This window comes from Emys orbicularis, chromosome 1, assembly GCF_028017835.1.
Source record: "Emys orbicularis isolate rEmyOrb1 chromosome 1, rEmyOrb1.hap1, whole genome shotgun sequence".
Classification (NCBI taxonomy): domain Eukaryota; kingdom Metazoa; phylum Chordata; order Testudines; family Emydidae; genus Emys; species Emys orbicularis.
This window is the reverse complement of record NC_088683.1, coordinates 71432501-71457394: the sequence shown is the minus strand read 5'-3', so window position 1 is coordinate 71457394 and position 24894 is coordinate 71432501. Positions and strand designations below refer to the sequence as shown.

Genomic DNA, 24894 nt, shown 5'->3' with positions numbered 1-24894 from the left:
CTTATAAAACTGCACATATAGTAAAAAGGATGTAACTAAACAAGTGTTTCTATAAGAGCTGATCACGTTTGTTGGTTGTTTAAACATGAACTTTTAGACAATTCTACCAAAGAGAAGCCTGAAGTGCTGGCTAGTGTTGGTGGAATTTTACATGCGCAGGGGTGCACGTAAAAGAGAGGGGCAGTGTTTGTTCTCTAAAGTTAATAGGAATGAATATAAAATTCAATTGAGTTATTATGTTGCACTGTAAGTACTGTATTGATTGAAATGAATCTAAGTGACAGTCACCCACATGGCCTCTAAAAATGAGTGTTGGGAGAATCCTCGCTCTAATCTCTGGTGAACCCCTGGTATGACGTTAGGCAAATCAACTGATGACCTCTCAGTGCTGCTGTCATCACTCAGACAACTGAGTAAAATGTGGGATTACTTTCAAAAATCAAAAATTTCGATTGTTGCACCTAACCTGAGCTTTCTTGGGAGACAAATCTCACCACCCCGAAAACAGCTGATTTGTTTTTCCCCAAAAGAGAAAAGCTCCACAGTAGCCAGTCCATCAGCTCTACAATTCCGACGCTTCACCCCCACTAGGAAGGCTATGCTGAACCATGATATTTTATTGCTAACCCTCTCTGCACTTGGAAATTGAACCCTCCACCAATTGTAAAGACCCCTTTCCATAGTGGTTCGGAAAACAATCGGTCCTGTCTACACTCTCAGTTACAATGATGTACTGTAGAGGGCTTCTAAGAGCCTATTAAAACTTTACCACCAAATTATGAGGAAGATGAGATCATTTCCCTGTCCCTTCTGAAAACTGCTAAATCATCCCTGACAGAGGTGGATTATCCCTAGGAATCATAAAAATACTTCTGGAAAGATCTTTTTTGTTTTATTTTGGTTTTGTTCCTTTGGAATAAATCAGAATGTACCATGGTCACTAGCCCCAATCTCCACTTCAGATTTCACAAGGTGAACACTGTTGTACACTACCAATATACATACTATATATTTTTCAGCAACAAACTAATTTTTCCCCACCAAAAATACAGCTTACTATGCATTTATTTGCCACATGGGATTGCTTCCTTCCTTGATTATGCTTAAGATAAAGTTGTTTTGTTTAAATGGGAAACAAATTAATAAATTTCCCAGTCCTCCTCCTCCTCTCTCTGTGGCGGAAAAATAAAACATTCAAATGTCATCCTAGCGGCTTTCCCTTTAGGCTTTGTCAGTGAGAGCCCAGCCAATATCTCAAAGAAAGAGAGGTGTGATCTAGAATGGTTAAGAAGCTGCATTATGATTTATCTGATGAAATGCAGAGAAATCTGTCTGACAGAAAACCAAGAAATACAAGTCTGCCTCCTGAAACTTTGTTTGCTATTGAACAATTCTTCTCTGGAATGGATGCTGACATGCCAAAGATAGAATAACTCTGAAAAAATGATCAGAAGATGAACTTTCATGAATACTATCTGACGATATATTTGGAAAAAGCACGTCTATACGTCAGATTTAGGGATCATGCCCACACAGGATACCTTCTCCAGATGTTACTCTCCTCCTGTCAATATCCTGCTAAAAAGACACTCCACCTACCAAGTGCAACTGCACATTTAAACCGTAGTTTGTAAAAGCCTGACAGACAACTAAACATTGCACCGTGCTGTGCACAAAGTACACTATACAAGTACAGCTGATTTTTTTGCACAAAATATGAAAACATAAGGCCTGGTCCTGAAGTCCTCACTCAGGCCCTGATCCATTAAAGCTCTTAAGCACATGCTTAACTGTAAGTTGTACTATTTATTTCAATATGACTGTTCACATACTTAAAAGTAAGCATGTGTTTAAGTTCCTTGCTGGATTGGGAGCCCTCAGTTACTTGGTCAAAACTCTTCTGAAGTCAATAAGAGTTTAGGATGCTCAGGGACTGGGATTGTGACATAAATGATGACTACTGGATTAGGCCCATACCTTTTAGTAAAAGATGTAACTTAATTTATCCTGTTTTCATGTTAATAATACAGGTTGACAAGCAAAATCTCCTATAAAGGTCTTTAAATATTTTTAAAATATTAACCAATTTCAATTGACAGTGGATATTAATTTATAAACCAGTGTTCAATTGCTAGTTGACATGATGTTGATATTCTATGATAGCTGTGGTTAATATTTCTTATAAAAATAAGGCATACTTAAAAAAGTAGAGATTCAAAGCATATAGTGATTTTAATGAGAAAAAGGGTGTAACTTATGTTATTTTTAAAAAGTTTATCTAACATTAGTTTACACTTTTAATGTTAAAAACAAGCTATCACACTTGTCAACCCTATAACACAGTTCAATTTATTTTTAAAGACATATATACTCCTTCACTGTTAACTTTAAGAACTGATAGGCTGTTTATGTGATACAAACACCTTGTATGGGACATACTGAAGAAGCATAGGTGAAATACTATATGCAAAAGAGATTCCAAATTCCAGATCAGATTAATTTCCTCTTATGACTAACATGAGCATTCCTGGTAAGGATACATTTTCAAATGTATAAGGTGATAAGGTGAGCTCTGGTGAAATGTTAGTCTTAGAGGTCAGTTCTATTCCAGGATTTCAGGAATATGTCAGAGTGAACAGAATTCAGTGGGAAGCAGCCATAAATAAACATGTCCTTCAGGTGGACTTAGCAGTGTCCTTTTCTTGTGAATATCAAAATGACACACAAGCTGCTTAGTCGTCCAGACAAAATGTTGCTGGGACTCCATTTACAACAGCAGTTTTATTTAGCCTCTCCACCAAAACCTCTTATATGTTCTCATACCACTCACAAGGACAAAAGCACAGTATATTTTTTCATTAAGCACCCATGTGAGGAAATCTTCAAGGATGGGCAAACACAAGAGGTTGATGAGATTATTTACACAGATGGGCCATCGTTAGAGCTCAAGAACAGTATGGAATAAAGCAGTGATTCTTAAACTCCACTGCATCGAGAATCCCTTCTAATAATTAAACTGGCTCCATAACTCCCAGTTTCTCAAGAGATATATAGGGCAAAGAAATTCTCTGTTTAAGGGAATATCAACCTAACTAAGCTTTAGATTGTTACAACTATTTTAATTTAAAGAAGAAATGCATCCCGAGTGTTCAACATTCTAGCAGCGTGCTGTCCAGAGAATCCAAGAACAAATAAACAGCATTAGCACTTGGTGCTGCTTCAGATGACTCTGGAATTTTTCCTTTTAGTGACAGGAGAACAGAAAAGGTGATATTAGTATTAGGCCTTTTCCTTCTCTAATTTCTATTAATCTAAACTCAGAAATTGTCACAAGGACTGAGCTTTCAAGACTCATCAGAAAAGAGATCCATCAAGCCTTTTTCAGCCATGGATGACAAACTGAAACAACCACTGCAGTAATTTAATCAAGAAACAGATTCTCTTATTTGTTATCCCTGTCTTTCCCTGGGAAACAAATAATCAAAATTTCAGCTGCAGGCCATCTAGTAAGCTGCAGGTGATGGGTTTCACGTCAGCTTGTACACCCCGGTCTCATACAGAGGGTCAATCTAAAAACTAAATATTTCCAAATCCCATAGCACACTGGAACAAAAGGGAATCTTCTGGATCCAGCTTTAGATTTTATCACAGTAAAGCAGAGCTTGGATACATTTCAGCTTGGGAACGGCTCCATGCACCAGCGAAGAAAGCAGGTGCTTGAGGCGGCCAATGGAAAGGGGCGGCATGTCCGGGTCTTCGGCGGCAATTCGGTGGTGGGTCCCTCAGTCCCTCTCGGAGCGGAGGACCTGCCGCCGAATTGCCACTGAAGAATGAAGCGGCGCGGTAGAGCTGCCGCCGAAGTGCCGCCGATCGCGGCTTTATCTTTTTTTTTTCCCCCCGCTTCGCCGTTTGGGGTGGCAAAAAAGCTGGAGCCGGCCCTGAGTGAAACAAATATCTTCTGAACCTATTTTATTACATGGTCCCCCAAACAGGAGACTATATTATGTACAGAGTATCACTGCTTATCTGGTGCAAACAATATTAGCATTCTCGGCATCAGCCGTCACTCTTCTCATCACAAAATCTATGACAACGGAAAGTAAAAGTGGGGACAGAGTGCAACCTTGTAGTTATCTTATACCATTAATAACCTTAAACCATTCCGTGTTTCTGCTGTCTATCCTGACACAGCACACAGACTCATCATACAATCAACACATCAGATAACAATCTTTGCTGGAATTCCATTGCCACACAGGATCTTCCAGAGGGTTTTTCTGTGGACACTATCAAATGCTTTCATAAAATCTAGGAAGTTAAAAACTACCTTCCTGCTGGTGTTTCAAGCCTTTCTCAGTAAGTCTTCTCAAGATGAAAATCTGTTCTGAACATGACCTATTGGATCAAAATCCAGCCTATTTTTCCCTGAGTACTGTATCAACCGCAGTTTTCATCCTATTCAAAATGATAATGTAAAACACATTTCCAGGTAGGAGTGTCACCCCTCTTCAGTTATCAAAAATCGGTTGGTCCCCCTTGTTAGGCATTTTGCAGATAACACCTCTTCAGCAAAGTTTAGGACAGATCTCCTTTTCCCAAACCATTCTGTACGACCTGTACATGTAATTCAGCATCACTTCCCCTCCAGCTTTTAACATTTCAGCATCAATCTTATAGCCTGGTGCTTTACCAATCTTCAGTTGGTGTATGACCTTACTTCTTCAAAAGCAATTACTTTATAGCTAAGTTCACCTTTCTTCACTTCTCTTAAAGTGTGTAAGGCTATGTCTACACCATAGGCGCCGACTCTGTGGGTGCTCTGGGACTGGAGCACCCACGGGGAAAAATTAGTGGGTGATCTGCACCCACCGGCAGCCAAGCTCCACGCCCCGCCCCCCCCCACCTCACCTCCTCCTCTGCTTCCTCCCAGCGCACCGCGTCTCCGCTCCTCCCTCCCTCCCAGCGCTTGCTGCCACCAAACAGCTGTAGCAAGCGCTGGGAGGCAGGGGGGAGGAGCGGGCATGTGGCGGGCTCAGGGGAGGAGGCGGGGAAGAGGTGGGGCCAGGGCGGGGACTTTGGGGAAGGGGTTGGAATGGGGGCGGGAAGGGCGGGGCAGGGGTGGAGTTGGGATGGGGCCAGGGGCAGAGGGTGGTCGAGCACCCACCGGCGCCCAAAGAAGTCGGCGCCGATGGTCTACATTACTGTGGTAAGTGAGTAACGTAGCTGGAGTCGACAAACCTTAGGTCGAGTTACCACGGGGTGTACACCATGGGGGGGTCAACAGGAGAAAATCTCTCATCGACTTACCATACTCTTCTCGTCGAGAGTAGAGTACAGGGGTCGACTGGAGAGCATTCGGCAGTCGATTTGGCGGGTCTTTACTAGTCCTGCTAAATCAACCACCAGTGGATCGATCTGAGAGCATCGATCCCAGCTGTAGTGTAGACCTGCCCTCAGTGTTCTGTCTGGCTGAGCACATCCTGGAAATGTTCCATCCAATGGGCTCTCTGTGCTTCCTCAGTGGTTCAAATTATATCATATTGAGCCTTCATAATGCCACAACGGTTCAAGAATTAGGATGTCAGTTGTTTAGAAAAAGCTTTTCAAAATCCCCTCTCCTCGGCTTCTCTTGCTTTATTTTCCATCCATTCTCTCTTATCTTTTCTGGCTGATCTTTTAACTTCCTTTTCTTTGTCTGTATCTTCTTGTTGCAGAATAGTTTTTTTTTAACTGTTGTTTCGTTCTTGCTGAATTGTCTTCTTTAATCTTTCCTTTCTTCAACAAGCCTCCATGTCTTTGGTTGGAGCCTTTCTTCTTTCTTCGATCTTCTCACCCTTACTGTAATCCTGTCTGCATCCACACTTGCTTCTCTACAAAAAATTGCCATTGTTTCCTATGAGAGAGACAAAGTGGATGAGGTAATAGCTTTTATTGGACCAACTACACACAGCAGGGCTCTTCTTCAGAGCTTCTGACCTTGAAAGCTTGTCTCTCTCATCAACAGAAATTTGTGCAATAAAAGATATTACCTCACCCACATTGTTTCTCTAATGTCCTGAGAGCGACATGGCTACAACAACACTGCACACAACATTGTTTTCCTACGTCATCCATCAGTGTCTTTAACTCTTCAAAGCTGTTACTAAGTTGCAGCTTGAAATGCACGCTCGCTACTGGATCTATTAACTTTCTTGTATCATACATACCCTCTGCAATATTACCTTCCTTAGTTTTATTTTTGTTTCCCAATAAGAAGACAGTGATCACTTTTGACATCAACACTCACATACATTCTGGCATCCAACAGTGATCTCCTCCAGTGCTTACTAATGGCAACATGATCAAGCTGTTTCTGGGTAAAAATATCATTTGATCTTCATGTCAGTTTATGTCTTTCTTTGTGTGGAAATACTGTACTCTCACTGCTAAAACTTTGTGCCATTTTTCTCATTTGAATTTGTCTGGCTTTAGCTTCCAGCCATTGGTTCTTGTTATGCCTTTTTCCATTAGATTAAAGAGCCCTTTAGTATGCTATTTTCTCCCTGTAAAGGTACTTATACACTGTTATCACTTCTCAATCTTCTTGTTGATAAACTAAACAGATTGAGCTCTTTAAGTCTCTTTTTAAGGAATTTTCTCCAGCTCTTGTATAATTTTTTTGACTCTTTTCTGCAGCTTCTCCAATTTTTTCAACATTCCTTTTAAAATGTGGACATCAGAACTGTATGCAGTATCTCAGTACTGGTCTCACCAATGCCATATACAGAAGTAAAATCACCTCCCTACTGTACTCACTACTCCCGTTTATAGCTCCAAGGATTGCATTAGCCCTTTTTGCTAAATAATTGCCTTGGGAACTTAGATTGAGTTGTTTGTCTACTATGACCCCTAAATCCTTTTCAAAGTCACTGCTTTCCAGAATACAGTGCCTGATTCAAGGGCTATGGCTGAATTCCTTGTTTCTTGATGTATAATTTTGCACTTGGCTGTATTAAAAAACATTTTGGGCCCATCTTATCAAACAATCCAGATCACTCTATATGACTACCGTCTGCATAATTAGCTACCATTCCACCAGTCTTTGTGCACCTGCAAATTTTATCAGCAGTGATTTTATATTTAGTTCCAGAACATTGATGAAAATGTTCAAAAACATTGGGCCTGGTACCAATCCCTATGGGAAACCACTAGAAATACCCTCTTTCAACAATGGTTCTCCATTGATTACTACTTTTTGAGATCTGTTAATTAGCCAATTCTTAATCCACTTAATGTGTGCTTCATGGGTATTGTACAGTACTAATTTTTTTATCAAAATGTCATGCAGTACTGAGTCAAACATCTACAGTTATCTTTATCAACCAAACCAGTAATCTCATCAAAGAATGAAATCAGTTTTGTTTGATAAGACCTATTTTCCATGGAACCATGATGACTGTCATTAATTATATTTAAGGCTAAGATTTTGTCACAGATATTTTTAGTAAAAGTCACAGACAGGTCACGGGCAAAACAGAAAAATTCACGGCGGCCGTGACCTGGCCGTGACTTTTACTAAAAATATCCCTGACTAAATGGGGATCTGTGGGTCCCCACACCCCTGAAGCAGGCAGCTGCACAGGGGCCAGGAGATGCCTGTAGCATCTGGGGGTTGCGGGGTATCCCTGCTGCCTGCAGCTCCAGGGGTCCCCTGCAGCCACCAGCGGGGGCCAGGAACCGCGAGGGTCACAGCGGCTGGGAGCTGCGGGGGTTCCCCTGCTCAGGAGGGTTCCCCCGGCCAGGAGTTGCGGGGTTCCCTGCTGCCCGCCAGGAGTTTGAGGGATCCCCCGCCACCCAGAGTGGCCTGGAGCTGGGAGGTTTCCCTGCCGCCCCAGGCAGCTGGGTGCTCGGGGATTCCCCTTCCATGGCCAGGAGCCTGGGGTTCCCCCACCACCCGGAGCAGCTGGAAGTTAGGGGGTTCCCCCACCACCGGCAGCTCTGGGGTTCCCCGCTGCCCCCCAGCTGCCAGGAGCTGGGCTTCCCCCGCCCCGCAGCTCCCTGCCCCCACTGGCGGAGGAGGACCCTGAAACTCCCAACCACTGCAGGCTGAAGTCACAGAGGTCACTGGAAGTCACGGATTCCGTGACTTCCACGAACTCCATGACTAAATCGTAGCCTTAATTATATTCCTATCCTTTAATCAGTATTAATTGAGACCTATATCAGTTTTTCCATTATTTTGACCGGGACTGATATCAGACTACCAGCCTCCAGCTACCCATGTTACCCTGCTTGTCCTTTTTTAATACAGTAGAACCTCAGAGTTACAGACACCTTGGGAATGAAGGTTGTCCGTAACTCTGAAATGGTCCGCAACTCTGAACAAAATGTTACAGACTTCAGACACAGGGGAGTTGGGACTGCAGCCACATGGTTTGGGGGGTGTCAGGGCTCTGGGCGGGGGAGGGGGTCACAGCTTCTGACCCTAGGGGCCGCCAGGGTTCCTGGCAGGGTCTCAGGGCTTCTGTCCCTGGGAGCACCAGGGCTTGGGGCTTTAGAGCTGGGAGGAGTGCTAGGGATTGGGGCTTCAACCCTGGGGCTCTGCTCCAGGTTTCAGTTGGGGGGGGCACTAGGGCTTGGGGATTTAGCTACGGGGGGAGCACTGGAGCTGAAACCAGCACTCCTCTCATAGCTAAAGCCCTGAGCCCTGGCACCCCCAGCAAAATTGAAGCCGGGAATAGAGCCATAGGGCTGAAGCCCCGAGCCCCAACACTCCTTCCAGTCTGAAGTCCTGATCCCTGGTGCTCCCAAGGGTCAGAAGCCCCCTGCACACACACACACATCCCCGCCTGGAGCCTGACACACCCAGGCCCTGCAGATGCAGCCTCAAACCCCCATGGCTGAACCGTGAGCCCGAGGGCTAAAGCCCCGACGCGGTACAGTATTTGCTGTTTTTTTGTTTTGTTTTGTTGTCACTGCTGCTGCCTGATTGATGATTACTGGTTTCACAGGGTGTCCGGTTCACCAGTAAGTCCGTAACTCTGCTGTTCGTTTCTTTGAGGTTCTACTGTACTGGCACAGCATTAGTACTCTTGTCTTCCGGAATTTCCTCTGTATTCCAAGATTTATTAAAAATGATCATCAGAAGGACAGAGATCTCCTCAACCAGCTTCTTTATGTTTCTTGGGTGCAAGCTACCCGAGCCTGCTAATTTTAAAATATATATCCCAAATGGATGTTGACTAACATCCTCCTTCAGAACTAATGGACTGAAAAGTACTTCACAATCCTCATTTGATATAAGTACAACATCCTGATTCTTTTCCAAATACAAAGCAGATATATTATTGAACACTTCTGCCTTTTCTGCATCATTAACAATTTTACCATCTCCATCTAGAAATGGTCTATACTATTGTTAGGATTTCTTTAATTTCTAATATACTTTAAAAAACCCTCTTTCTTATTGTCCTTAGCCCTGACAGCCATTGATTTTTCTCTGATTTCTTTAGCTTCCCTTATCAATTTCTACACTTTATAACTTTTCATTTATATTCATTGCTATCTGGTTTTCTTTTTTCCATTTATATGTTGCTTTTGTAATTACTAATTATTGCCTTCCCTTCACCACTGAGCCAGAATGGACTTTTAGCCAAAGTTGTCCTCTCTTTGGATTGTGGAATCATGGCCTTTTGGTTATCAAATAAACTCTTCTTAAAGAACTCCCAACTTTTATTCACATTTTGCTGTCTAAAATTTTCCTCCCACTCAATTTCACTTATAATTTTCCTTAGCTTTGGATAATTAAGTCTTTTAAAGCATCAGGTATATATATATATTACTGGTTGGGATAAGTTTGTTCCTATTCAAGAAAGTACTTAAGCAATTGCATAAGTACTTACTGAACACAGATAGACTTAAGTATGTGCTTAAAATTAAGTAGGTGCTTATGGCCTCAATTAAGCAAAACACTTGAGTATATACCTCATTTTAAGTATGTGTCCATTGGCTCCAGTCAGATAACTCACATACTTAAAAGTTAGGAATATGCTTAAGTACCTTTCTGAGTTGGAAACAAAATGTTTTGCTGCATCTGGGACTAACTGTTTGAGTTTAGATGGCATTCATAATGCAAACTGCTTCATCTAGGACTTTTTTCTCTGGAATGGAATTGTTCCCACTAAAAGTTATTTTCTCTGTACAATGGAATATGAACAAATGGCTTTAGAAAAAACAGTGTGTAGTCTGGGCACTGACCTACTGTGCTGTCTAATCACGTAACACACACCATCATAAAAATATGTACACCTCTACCCCAATATAACGCTGACCTCGGGAGCCACATAATCTTACCGTGTTATAGGTGAAACCGCGTTATATCAAACTTGCTTCGATCCGCCGGAGTGCATACCCGCCCCCCCCCCCAAGCACTGCTTTACCGCGTTATATCTGAATTCGTGTTATATCGGGTCGCGTTATATCGGGGTAGAGGTGTATAAAGAATTTAGTGTCATTCACAGCCGACATCACAGATAAATTAATCCAGAAGAACAAAAAGCTATCCACTTAGACTACTGAAAGAGACTGGATTGCAAAAGCATCTGGTCAGTATCATAAGTCATTTAAAATAGCTGGGCAGCATCTTATTCTTTTGTTGATTCATCCATCTGAATAATTCAAATAAAGCCTGCTTTGCTTTACATCATCATTATTATTATCTGTTTAAATTGTTAATAAATTGTTTTCACGTGTAAGTAACCATATCATAGATGCATATGGCAACCATGATGTTAGGGAAGATTATAAATTGATTTGCAGCTTTTGGTCCAAATATGATAGCAACCACTACTTAGGTGGCTGGCATAATCAACATTTTTTTTCAATGGAAGTGTTTGAATACAGAAGTAAAATGCAGAAAATGCATGATCATGCAGACAATACTAGGCAATGTAGCTCTTCCAGCTTTCAATGAAATATATTGCCTGGGAATTTTTCCAAAAGAGTCATACTTAATTGGTAAGGGTTCAATAGCTTCAATTGCTTTACATTCTCTTATGCCAGAACATCCACACACATTACACCATGCAGCTGAGCATTTTCCTTTGAGCAAAAGTTTTGCTACACCTAATTCCCAATATAGTGATTTGTATTTTGGGGGTTTTATGCTTTCATTACTCTCTGTAATATTTCCTTTGCTTACCAAATGCTCCTTCCTTTCACTACTCTGCAGTAGAAAAAAATGCATTGTGCTTTTAAAAAAAGTGCCACAGGAGTAAAACTTTAGAGTAAATGATATGTACAAGGGTTTAGAAAAAATAAAGTGGTTATAGAGTCTGGGCCAGACACTGGTATCACTGAAGTCAATGGAGTCAACATGGATAACACTGGATTATTATACCCTTTCTTAGATCTCCTCCTTGTTGTGGCTGCCTCTAGATTGTCACATACCTAAATAGCTTTTATAATATATGTATATAGTGACACTCTCTGTTGTATCCAGTCTCTGTCTCCACTGCTCTGACTGCTGTCAGAATCATTACTCTTCTTACTAGGACATACTTAGCTCTAGATTTTCTTGCTGGGCTCTTGGCTATGACTTCAGAATTCTTTACCTGAGCATAGGCTATTTGCCCTGTCCTTAGTGTCCTTCAATACCTTCCTGTGCCCATTGTGTCTGTCCTTCTTGTTCTGTTACTGGCTAGAGCCACCCTTAGTTCTGGCAACTCTGTTTCGGATGCATCTGTCTCAGACTGTCCCGGTTCTGGCTGCTCCCTCTGTGCTACAGCTGTCTTGTTTCACCCTTTTATTATGGCTAGTTGTCCCTCATGTTATTCTCTATCTCTCTTTCTCTGTTGCTGCAGCTCCCCAGGGCTACATTTTCTGCTGAAAGGTATTTCTGGTGCAGAAATGCCACCACTCTTTCTGCTTTGATGTAAAAATCCCTCAAATCCTCTCTAGTGTTCAGCAAACTATATTTCCTATGGTGTTTGGGGTATAATCACATGTTCTTCAATTTTGGGGAGGATACCTTACTTCCAGCTGCATGAGGGAGAGAGAGCCATTCTCTGGTGTGACACGAGAGCTTTACAAGAAGGCTGAATGGATTTTTCTATTAATATTACTTATGAATAAGCCATTATGACTTTTTGTTCCTCTACATGGGTACTTATGGCTCTAGTGGGAGGGGACACACACACATTTTAAGAATCACTAGCACAATGCTTTTGAAATATTCAAACATCATTATCAACATTTCAAGTGGAAACACTGTATTTCATAGCACTACAGTATTTGTTTCACCCTGCTTCTGGGCTTAAGTAAATAAATGTCTTCAGAGCTTAATGTTCTTCGCATGTGCAACCACAGAGGACAAAAAAGTGGAAATGAAGAATATATTCAGCTCCAAGGCATTTAAATAGCATAATTTTAATGTTTATCTCTAAGATGCATAAAGGAAAGAGAGAAAGAAGGGCAGGCCCTAAAGTTGCAGATGTTAGCTCTTTGTCAAGACAGTGTTTGAGAGAGCTGGACGGTTTTAATTGTATCTAACAAATCTATACAATAGTAATAATAAAGACAAAGTATCAGAGGGGTAGCTGTGTTAGTCTGAATCTGTAAAAAGCAACAGAGGGTCCTGTGGCACCTTTAAGACTAACAGAAGTATTGGGAGCATAAGCTTTCGTGGGTAAGAACCTCACTTCTTCAGACACGAAAGCTTATGCTCCCAATACTTCTGTTAGTCTTAAAGGTGCCACAGGACCCTCTGTTGCTTAATAAAGACAAAGACATTTACTGGTTGTCTTTTTGTTAAAGAAAAATTAAAGAGCAAGTTTTGTCATTTTGTTTCTGAGAAAAAGATTGTGAAGAGAAGAAAGAAGGGGGAAATCCACAAGGCTAACCAGAGGCCACCGGGACTACAAAGTGGAAATTTAAAAAACCCAAGAAATTGCTTAAAAAATTCCCTCCATACAGAAAATATACTTTTGTGTAGCAATGAGCCAGTAAAAAGGAGAGGTTTTTTTTAAAAAAATGTCAGTAAAGTCCTGTTTTTTTCTCTTTGAGGGCCCAATCCAAATCCCATTGAAGTCAATGGAAAGAATCCCAAAGAATGTTGGGATGAGGCATTAAATTAAAAAATGCCAGCAAGTGGCAAAATAGCCACAAAAGAAATATCAGTCATGGTATCCCTTCCCGGTACGCATTGGAATTATCCAATGCCTCATTTTGCAAGCAGGACCAGAAGGCATTTGATTTTATTATCTCAAAGTACCTGCTAAAAGCCATGGGCAAGGCACAATGGGCAAAAATAAAAGATGAGCAGCAGCAATGAGAGAGATAGTGACTAGGGTACATTTTCCTCCAGATTTACAATCTAAGAATAATTTTTGACATATAATTTATCATAATATTTATACTGACAGACAGTAGAGAGAAAGATGGAAATGAAAATGCTGCCTATTCTTCTAAGTGGCATGTTATTCTGTCTCCTCGCTAGTTAAACTGGTGAACAGTATTTGCACAGAATGCTACAAAGATATATGGGAATGAATAAGGAACACAGGGACATAAAAATTGCCACATCCAGTTTATTATCCTGCCTCCAATAGTAAACAGATGCTTATGAGGAAAGTGCAAGAAACCCCGAAGTGGGCAGTTATGGAATAATTTGTCCGGAGGGGACGTTTCTTCCTAGTTTGCATTAATTAGGGGTTGATTATATCTGAAATATAGGGATATGTATACTCTTGTTTTGTTTTTTAGTCCTCCGCACCTAAAACAGGTCTTCTCTGAGACCAATCCAAAGAAGCCGCTAAACTCGTGTTTCATTTTAAGCATAATCCGCTTGATGTCACTACTCACATGCTTAAAGTGCTTTGCTGGATTGGGTCAGAGTGCTCAGCATCTTGCAGGAGCAAGCCCTGTATGCAACATTTGAGGGACAACTAGGATTCTGGGACATCTGGAAAACCACCAGAGGAACTCAGCTGAGAGGCTGGCAGATCCACTGGCCTTTGCAACTGTTACAGTTAAAAAAAGGAACCTTTAGAATGTGATAATCTCTATACAATATACAGAATATGTTCTAATCCCCTGAGAAAGCACTATGATCCTATAATGCTGGATCTGCACAAAATAACTAATAATTTACTGATGTGTCTTAGTGTCCCATATGTCATTTCAATGCAAATTAAAATTACTTAATGTTTGTAAAGTGCTTTTACGATGAAAAAGTAAGTGTTAAGTATTATAGTAACGTAACTATTATCCTAATAATTGGACAAAAATAAACATTATGAGATATTTTGGATACAGATCTGAGATGACCTTTAGAACCTTTTGAGGTTGAGACATCATTAGCAAACACATGGTGGGTAGATCATTTAAATGAAAAGAATACTTCAGCATGCTGCAAGGTGCTAGCCATTATGGTTTAATTCATCTATGGTAATTTTCAAAAGCCTCTAAATAACTTACAAGTCTAAATATCATTTTCAAGATACTGAAAAGGATACTTAGGACCCCGAGTCACTTCAGCACTTTTGAAAATATGACCCTGATTATTTGATTTTTGTGTAATATGTCATATTATAGATATCTCTTTTTCATCCATTAGGTCCTACACACTCAAGATCCTCCACCCTATAAGGCTATTGACGGCAGAGGGCTAAAGTGAGGCCAGACCTTTCTGCTGAGTGGGAGTAGCTAATGGATGAAAGCGTGTGTTTCCCCCTTGCTTAACACAGTATGAGTGCAAGATGATATGTAAACACCCTGGGATACAGGGTACTTTGGCTGCTCAGCAGGAGGCATAGGGCCATACTGCTGCTGTGCAGTCAGAGTCTGATGTCATGCACCTAGTGATGCAGAGGAAAAGGGGGCTATAGAAAATGAGAGCATCAGTGAGGTGACTTCCTTGGTTGAATCTCCAGTAGAAGGTTCCTCTCCTATTGCTCAAAAGAAGAATAAACATTTGACCAGAATATGAACTGGCTGTAAAACCCACATTCTTTACAATTTGTCTAAGATCATATTTTCCATACAAACGTTCTGCTTGCAAAGCACCTATTAAATTGTAACATGTAAATGAATTACAAGAACTGATAACTATGTGATTTATTCAAAACAATATAGTTTCTGTATTAATTGATCTGATGGTACACTACAAAAATATACTTCCTCTATATGGCTACTTAATCCATAGAATTTGGAGACTGGGTGAAAAAGACTTTTTTATTTTATTTACAAATCCTTGGAAGTGTTATTTCCACTTGGTACTTTGCTATTTCATGGTTGTAAGTCTCTACCTTCATTTGATGTGGGATTGAAAATGGATTAGAGATGTAAGCTAAATGGACTTGTTATATATCTTCAGTAATTCATACCTAAACTAAAGAGCTTATCTGATTTCTTTAATTAAAACTGTTTTTGTTTTGTGTACCTCATCTAATATCACTAAGGGGAAACATCATTTGTTATCAAGATACGGAAACAGGATTTGAACTTCGTCAAAGTCTTTTAACGAGATATAGGAGAATCAGTGACATATACATTGTTTACTGTTATATTAAAGATATTCAGAGAAAAAATCAGTCCTTAGCTCTTGGGTGCAACCCCCCACTGAAGTCAACAGAAACTATGTCTATGTAACTGAGGGGAAATTTTCCCAGTTGCTTTGTATTGCATTAAATGATGTACCAAAATATGCTCTCTTAAAAGTACAGTAAAAATCAAACTATAAAACCAAAAAGGTGATAGCCCTGAAATGTTCTATTCCAATATTCAGATACAAGGGATGATCATGCCCCAGGTAAAACTCAAAAGGCGGTGGCTTGGTTCAGTTGCAGAAAATAGATCAGGATACCAGTAGCATATTAATCCCCTGCTTGCTGCAGAGCTGCTCTCTGCAGGCCTCTGTCCATGGAAGCATTTAGGATTGTTCTGTGAGCAGTGGCAGGGCAGTGGAGGGAGAGGGCTGTGACAAGTAGATCCAGGACTACACAAGTCCACTAGCCACAGAGGTTACTGAAACTCTGAGGCTGTAATAGCAGCTGTGGATTGGCTCCAGAGTCTGGGGAAAGGGAAGACTCCACTCCTCACAGAGCATCCCTGAGTAAAGCCTGTTTACATGGGCTCCCAGGGCAGATGATCTGGGCTACTGTGCCAATTCTATTTCCAATGCCCAAAGTGCCAATTGAATGCCATTTCTGGCATACAGAACCCTCTCTCTATCTCCTTTCCAAACATAAAGACAGTCCCTGATTTCAGTACATATTTTCTCATCATTCCATACATGCCAGTTTCCTTCTTCTCAACTGCAAGCTTTCACACTGAGATTTCTTTAACTAAAAAAATGCAAAGTTTTCCCATAAGTAAAACAATAAAACCATCCCACTTTATTTTAATGTAAATTGGAGACACCTTAAGAGTTTTCTCTAGATTCCCATCAGGGCAGGGACTGAGCCTCTCTCTGCACTTTTAAAACACCTAGCACAATTTGGACTCTGCAACAATCTAAGTAATATATATAATAATAGTTTTGTATTGCAGCACTCCGAAAACTCACAGCTTTATTTATATAATTTGCTAACAATGAAGGTGTTGAACCTGTAAACCCCAAAATATCCCACACTATTTTTGGTTTCCTATCTAATAATTTCTGCGGTGTGTGCCTTTTTCCAAGAGTGCATAAACTTTACAAATGTAACATGTTCTCCTAACACTACTACTGAAATATCCACTATTCCCACCTTTTTATAGGCGATCCAGTCAAACACCCTGTCAATGTCTGTGGCTCGCTGCACCTCCTGTGAGACTGGATGTGAACTGGCCAAGCCGTCGAGCAGCATTACTTCATGTAGGACATCTGTCAGAAATCTCTGCTTTTCCTGAAATACAGTACATGCAATAATATCATGGACAGCTGTACATTTACAACTATATGGAAATGATGAACATCAATCAGAGACTCACAGGCTCAGCAGCCTTCCTTACTAGGACCTGTTAAAGTAAGTCTGTATGGTCTGGTTGTCATTCATAGTAACCCCTACTAGTTCCTGAATTAAAACCAACTGGAATCAGTTTTAATTGTGTGTACTGTGGAACCCACTGATTTGTGATTTTGGTTGTGGTGAAAGTCTATTTGACAGAAATTAAAATAAAGACCATTAAATTATTTTAAAAGCATGCAAAAGTGTAAATGCCAATTCAGACAAAAGTGATATTCTACTTACAGTGAAGTTATTGGGGTAAAAAAGAAGTTTTCAATCATAAAAATAAATGGCTATTAAGACTTGCAGAGTTCTTCTTATCCATAGACCTCAAAATGCTTCACAAAGGTGGGTAAAAATAATTATAACCACTTTACAAATGAAGAATTTGAGGCACAGAGAGGTGAAGTGACTTGTTCAAGTTCACACTACAAACTGTACATTTAATCTGTAAAGCTCCAAGTACTCTACAGACTTCACCTACTTAATCCTCACAACATCTTTATGAAGACAAGAAGTATTATTAGCCCAGTTTTACATGCGGGGAAACTGACACAAAAAAATTAAATGACTTGTTTAAGGTTAGAAAGCAAGTCAATGACAGGTGAACATCCAATTAATATCCAGTGTATGAATTTGTTTTCATCTCCACCATAAATATATATTATAAATAGATGTCAGAACTACTGCAGATTTAAACTGGCAGTAAAGTTTACTAAATGCCCATGTAGAAGTACACGTGGACTATGAGCACTCTCTTTCATGGTTCAGTTGGGGACACTTTCTTCAACTGAGGAATTTAATGCCCTTAAAGTTATATTAGTGTTGATGCCTCTGCTCCACAACCTTTTGTCAGCAAAGGAAGCAGCTCCATCTGCTCAGGTTTTCAAGCCAGGTATAAATGAGAAAGGTGATTTAAAAATTATTGTTAATTACAGTTTAAATATTGTTTTTTCTGAAATGATATATTTTAATGTTTATCTCTATTACAAAAGTTGTTGAACTGATGTTGACCTCGTGGCATAATCTTAGGGATCTCCTGGGAGCGTGGCATTTTTAAAGAGTCACTTTGATACACACAGATAAAATAACCACATGATTACATAATGGATTCTGAGCTTAATTTCATGTGTAGAAAGGTTTTGGTACCAGTGTGTTAATTTAAATTATAAGACAGCTGAAAAGCTGTTCCAATGCAAATCCATCTGGAAATAAACCTTTATGTTAAAATTCATCAAGGTACAAGAAATGTACCTTGAGCTGATTATATATTCAAGCAATTAAAAACATTGGATGCAAGAAAACCAATTACCCAATACATACTTAGTGTTTCAGCTAGCCATATTAGGTAGAGTTTATGAAAGGAAATGTAATATCTTGTTCACATTATCTTTCATTTTAGAATTTCTAGAGTAATAAACAGTTAGGTGCTGGTCCCTTTATAAACGGAAAAACTCAACACCATCTCAGAAGGGCGAGAAGGGATGAAATTCAGTCGAATTCAGGAGAAAACAGTTAAAGTGCAGGGATCATAAACCTCTTGGTCACACCCGGCTCACTTTCAGGCAATACTGGATTCCCTGCCTGTTTGGTCAACAGCGGGTTTTTTAGTTTATGCAGATTGAACACATTTCCAAAGTTCAGTTTGGAAATCATGATTACCAAAGATTTGCTCAGGTGGGTTTTGAACATGTAGAATTTGGTATGAATTCATTAAGAAGTGACAGGGTGTCAGTCACATGATCAGTTTATAACAACCTTGAATCAAGTAGATAAGCAGGTAGCAATCTAGGACATTTTAAGGTGAGTTTATAACAAGATGAAGAAAAGGTGTAAAAAGGAAATGTTATGTTTGTTTCTTTGTTTCTTAGCTCACATCTTGATAAGCCAAAAAGGTGTAGTTTTGAATCCTGTCAGTCAGAATTAAAGCAGACTAACATTGCTGAGGCATGTTAGCTGGCTGTGTTATAACCTAGGCTCAAACAGGGACACAAGCCAGACATCTAACGTGCTTTCAGATATGTTAGCCTGCATCTTAATGAGCGTTAAGAGGGCTTTTCAATCACATTAGGACTCTTGACATTCTTCTTATACCAAACAAAAAACAAGTATACAATATATTTTAGGGTTGGCAAGTGGGCATGCAGACTGAGGAGGCAACAGGAAACTGAAATGGAACAAGTGGTATGAACTGAAATCAGCTTAATTACCATGTTACTTTAACACTATAGCCCCTATTAGATAAAGTTATATTAGTGTTGTACCTAGCTGTGAGTAACCTTGAATGCACCAAAATCATTAATACTAAATTTTGGAGAAAAGGGGACTTTCCTTTCCCCTGCAGTGTGTCAAATAAGATAGTATTAGTCTGTTTCAACATGACATCTATAGGACCATGGAAGCAGCTAACAGGCACTGTGGAGAACCAAGCAGAAAATCAACGTGTTATAAGGTCAGTGAGCTATGAATGTGGTAGGTGAGAGGGCTAAGGCTTAACATGAAACAGTTACAAAATATAGTTTAAGATTACTCTCTTCTGAGAACGTTCAACTGGAATAAAAAATACTGCACTCAAATTCTCATTGCCTGTGAACCCTGTACAGAAAAAGAAAGTGGAATTCTGCACGCTGCCAAGAATGTAGAGTTTTCCTCATATCACCTAGTCTCTGTTTGTAGCATGACTCTGTGCAAATATGCTGCAAAGGCAACTGGAGCTATGCATGGAAAGTGTTAGTTACCCTATATGAGGGCAGGGCTGCATGGTAGAACAGGGATGACAGCAGACAGCAGAAACCTGGAAGAGGATTAGAACTCTACAGGGCCAGTACCAGGACAGCAGAAGGTTGCTGAAATAAGTGGAGTACTATCACTGTATTCTACACCTTTCTCCAAAGCCAGACAAAAACCAAGTAAGTGATTCTTGATTCCTTCTTCCGTCACCACAAATGCACAGTCTCCACCAATCCAAACCTGATGCTCCTCCTCACCACCTTTCCTGTCTGCTATGAGAGGAATAGGATGCAAAGTCAAACTCTGCTTGAGCGATGGATGGCAAGAGTCTGGAATCCCAGGCCCTCCCTGCTTGTGAAGAAAAAAATGGAGTACTAACTGCATTGCTTCAGCAACCTCCTACTGCATCCCTCTCATTCTTCACCAGCTCCTGCACCAGCATCCAGTCATGCTCTGAGCAGGCAGGGGTCCGAAGGAAAAAAAAGATGGTGTTAAGGAGATGAATGTGCCAGCAGCTTTGCTTTTAATTTCAGTTACATCAACTCATTTATTTTCAAGGTCTATTCAGATTCTTACATTGACATCCATCATCATATCATCTAAGTGAATTTATCTTCATGGAGATAGTTCCTTTTAATTCTGATCAGCAAGTTCCTCCAATTTTACCTCTTTGATCTTATCCTTGGCTGCTTTCCCCTAAGCTCTGTGCTCTTCTTTCCTTGATGACCATGCCCATTTTTGCAAATGCACAGTCTGCAAAATGGGTTGTTGGCAGAGTTTAGACTCTGTTGCTTGGAGTGCCAGCAGCATGACTGTGAATGAAATGAGCCTCGTGGATAGTAGGGTCTACACATTATCTGCCTATAAAGATACTTCTCCAGAGTATTTCTGTCTGTGAAATTTTGCCATTCACTTGGATTTCTAGTATAGACTTTGGACTGTAAAAGCAATTGCCTTTTAGTAGTCTTCTTCGTGTATAAGATGCTACATCTTAAACAGTAAGAAAATGTGAAATTATATTCCTTGAACAGAAAGGGCTGCAGCAGCAGTCAAAAAAGCTAACAGAATGTTGGGAATGATTAGGAATGAGATAGATTATAAGAAAGAAAATATCACATTGCCTCTATATAAATCCCATGGTACAACCACATCTTGAATAATGTGTGCAGACCTGGTTGCCCCATCTCAAAAAAGATATATTAAAATTGGAAAAGGCACAGGAAAGGGCAACAAAATGATTAGGGGTATGGAACAGCTTCCATATGAGGAGAGATTAATATGATTGGGACTTTTCAGCTTGGAAAAGAGATGACTAAGGGGGGGATATTACAGAGGTCTATAAAATCATGACTGGTGTGGCGAAAGTAAATAAGGAAGTGTTATTTACTCCTTCACATAACACAAGAACTAGGGGTCACCAAATGAAATTAATGGGCAGCGGGTTTAAAACAAACAAAAGGAAGTATTTCTTCACACAACGCACAATCAACCTGTGGAATTCTTAGCCAGAGGATGTTGCGAAGGCCAAGACTAAGGCTAGGTCTACACAACCCGCCTGAATCGGCGGGTAGAAATCGATCTCTTGGGGATCGAATTATCGCGTCTCGTCGGGACACGACAATCGATCCCCAAATCGACGCTCTTACTCCACCAGCGGAGGTGGGAGTAAGCGCTGTCGACGGAGAGCCACGGAGGTCAATTTTGCCGCCGTCCTCACAGCGGGGTAAGTTGGCTCCAATACGTCGAATTCAGATACGCTATTCGCGTAGCTGAATTTGCGTATCTTAAATCGACCCCCCCCCATAGTGAAGACCTGCCCTAAAACAGGGTTCAAAAAAGAACTAGATAAGTTTATAAAGGATAGGTCCATTAATGGCTATTAGCCAGGATGGGTAAGAATGGTGTCCCTAGCCTCTGTTCGTCAGAGGATGGAGATGGATGGCAGGAGAGAGATCACTTGATCATTGCCTGTTAGGTTCACTCCCTCTGGGGCACCTGGCATTGGCCACTGTCGGTAGACAGATACTGGGCTAGATGGACCTTTGGTCTGACCCAGTACGGCCTTTCTTATGTTCTTATGTTCTTATGGCTATTAGCCAGGATGGGCGGGGATGGTGTTCCTAACCTCTGTTTACCAGAAGCTGGAAATGGGTGACAGGGGATGGATCACTTGATGATTACCTGTTCTGTTCATTCCCTCTGAAGCACCTGGTATTGGCCACTATTGGAAGACAGGATACTGGACTAAATTGACCTTTGGGCTGGCTCAGTATGGCTGTTCTTATGTTCTTTATGTTCCTTATGTAAAGGGGTACTCCTTTGAGAACTGCATAAAAGCTGAATCAAAGTCCTGTGCATACAGGATAAGGATGATGTAATGAAGGAGGGCTGTTGCTGCTTATTTAATAATGCTTTATTGAGACATAATGCAATGGAATAAGTTAGTTAGCATGACAATAAAATAATACTTGAGCTTGTCACATAAAAAATAATTTCCAAAAATTAATATGAAATAGAGGACAAAGAATTTTAAAAAACCACTGGAATACATCCAACAACTGAACAAAAGAAATAATAGGAATAGTACAATAAGACCCATAACTGATAATTATTATACATAAGAGATCAAAGGGCTAAACATTAAAGGCACTGCCTTTGTTCTGGAACAGGCATTCAAATAGTTTGCAGATTAAGGGATTTACGTGAATAATGTTTAATATGTGTGTCCAAATCGCTACATGATTTTTTTCCTGTCAAACTAGTCAGCAATATCTTCTCCAGAATAGCTAACTTTTTCTAGCCATCAGGAGTATGGAGGGGATTTGTGTGATCTCTGGTGCCTGTCAAAAGAAGTGTTTGCAAGAGATAATACAACACATTTCTAGGTGAAATTGGACTTTAGAGGGATATAGTCTCTGGAGTATCCCAAGGATGCATAAAATAAGTATACAACAAAGATCCACTGGGCATATTTAACACAAGAGGCAAAACTAACATCTCTCTGTTTGTCTATATACTTTTAACCAACACCACCCACCACCATAGTGGTTGAGCGACTCCCAAGTGTTTAAAAATAAAAGTAAAAATCTCTCTTCCTTCTCCAACTATAAGGAAAATGGCTTGATTAGCATATTTTTTTTATTATTTTTTTTAAATTGTGTGTGTGTGAAAGCACCCATGTGTGGAATTTGTTGAGGGAAAGCTAAGTCAAGTTCTGCATTTATTAGTTCTAAAAGTTTTGAGAGGTCCATGTTCGTACTCATCTCTTATTCTTCCATACTCTTGCTCCAGCTCCCGTGAGAGTTCTATCTATTTCCTGCACTCAGGAGACTTTCCCACTGGTTGATAATTCCATTGTTTCAGAGAAATGTTGCTGCTGGTGGAGTTCACCACTGAGGAGGGAAACACGGTCAATCGTTTAACTAAAGTTAAACCCATGGATAGCTCTGAGTATCAGAACAGAGAATCTGAAACGTACTGTCCATTCAAATGAGAGCTAGTGCAGGTAGCCAAGCACTGTGGTAATGTATTCACAGGTCTCTGCTGCTAAGTTGGAGTATTTTCAGGGTTTGTGACTTCCCCAGCAACTGTAATTATTGCTTCTCTTCATCTTCTACATCTCAAGTATAGATGTGATTTAGTTATACACTAAATCAGTTTTGCTCCAGTTAATTTCCAAATAATAAGAGGGAGAAGAGTTGAATAAAATGGGGAGTTTTACAACAAAAAACATATCCCTACATTTACTTACTTCACTTAAAATACTGGTTAAAAAGACGACCAGTTCAAGCCTCCCAAAATCTTCCACTCTGAGTCTTGTTATCTCCTTGCAGCTGCCTCCACAGCAACAGACACAGTAGGAAAATGGATGAACACATATTTGTTCCTGTATTAGTCCCATCAGCATTGAAAACATTAGGCTTGATTTATCCTGATGATGCTGGGTCTATGTGCTAAATTCATCCTCCAAGGCCAGTACAGGCTGCTCCTCCACCAGAGGAATTCACATCCAGTTCAGGGGACCAAAGGCAACATTTCAGCCTTGGGAGAGCGGTTTTACACTGTGGCTGGTCTTCCAGCAGAGCCCCTGCCAATGATTGCCAAAGATTACACTAAATCAGAACACTTTCCAGGTGTCATAGCTGTGCTGGATTTTGAAAGTCCAGGAACTGAGCTTTTCGGTTCCGAAAGCGATGAGGTCTAGGGAGCACAGGTCTTGGGTGAATCAAGCCCATTTTGTGGGTCTGGAACAATCCTTGCAAGATTTTGTTCCTTTAAAATCTGCTTTCATGTTGTATGCAATTTTAAAACTGTAGCCATATTGATCAGAGCAGACAGCTGAAATGTCAAAACAAAACAAATAAAGCATTTGTCAACATGCATGCAACCAAATATAGAGCTATTTATGTGGCAACCAGACTTACCATCTGGAATATGGTTTTAGGTGAAGTGGGCAGTCAGGTTCAAGGAGAGGGGATCCAATGGGACAGGAGTCTCTGCCTGAGTCTTCTTCCTCTGGAGGAGTTGTAAGATGCCAGGAAACTTCGCTCCCATCCTCACTCAGGACAGGGAGAGGAGTTGTCAGGTCAAAATAATGCAATCTTTAGCAGTTTTAGCAGAGTTTCACTTTGAAATTAAAGGTTTACCCAAACCCCAAACTCAGGAGATGTGAAATCACATGACCCAAAGCTTCTGATAAGAATGGATATTTTATGTTTTTCCTCAAAAGGAGCAGATAACATGGAGCAAGAAGAGAACTTGACATTCTCTAAACCTGTATTTAATCATCTGAATAAACATGTATACCCATTTATGTCTGATCTCTAAGCTGCACAGAATTTAACTACTCAAGGTAGTATCCTTCACACCGACTCTTTTTGCCAAAACATTTATAAACTCTATTGGAAAAGAACATTTGTTCATGGAAATTTCTTCTCTTAGCTGCAAATTAAACTAAACTTTTGGACTGTGATGGTTAAAAGGGACTAGTAATATGTAATCAGAATGTCTTGCAACTTACCTGTCCATATCCTGTGATATTGAATTATACATGAGTTTCTAGATAATGTCATATAGAAAGTTTCCCTTATATCATATAAATCATATACCGCTTGACTTCAGCAAGTAGTTACTGAGGGAAAAAAACACACTCTGTGTGGTATTAATTAAAGACTTTTTCTTAGAGGCACTGGGAGGC

At 40.3% G+C, this 24894-nt stretch overlaps 1 protein-coding gene across 1 annotated transcript in view; it reads right to left on the bottom strand.

Annotated features, from left to right (window-relative positions):
• The window catches only part of TRHDE (thyrotropin releasing hormone degrading enzyme), a 305481-nt gene that overhangs the window by 127464 nt on the left and 153123 nt on the right, over window positions 1-24894 (bottom strand). Inside the window, exon 6 of the mRNA XM_065423079.1 lies at window positions 16728-16865. Within this exon, the coding sequence (XP_065279151.1) occupies window positions 16728-16865 (138 nt within the window). The remainder of the gene's footprint in view (window positions 1-16727; window positions 16866-24894) is intronic.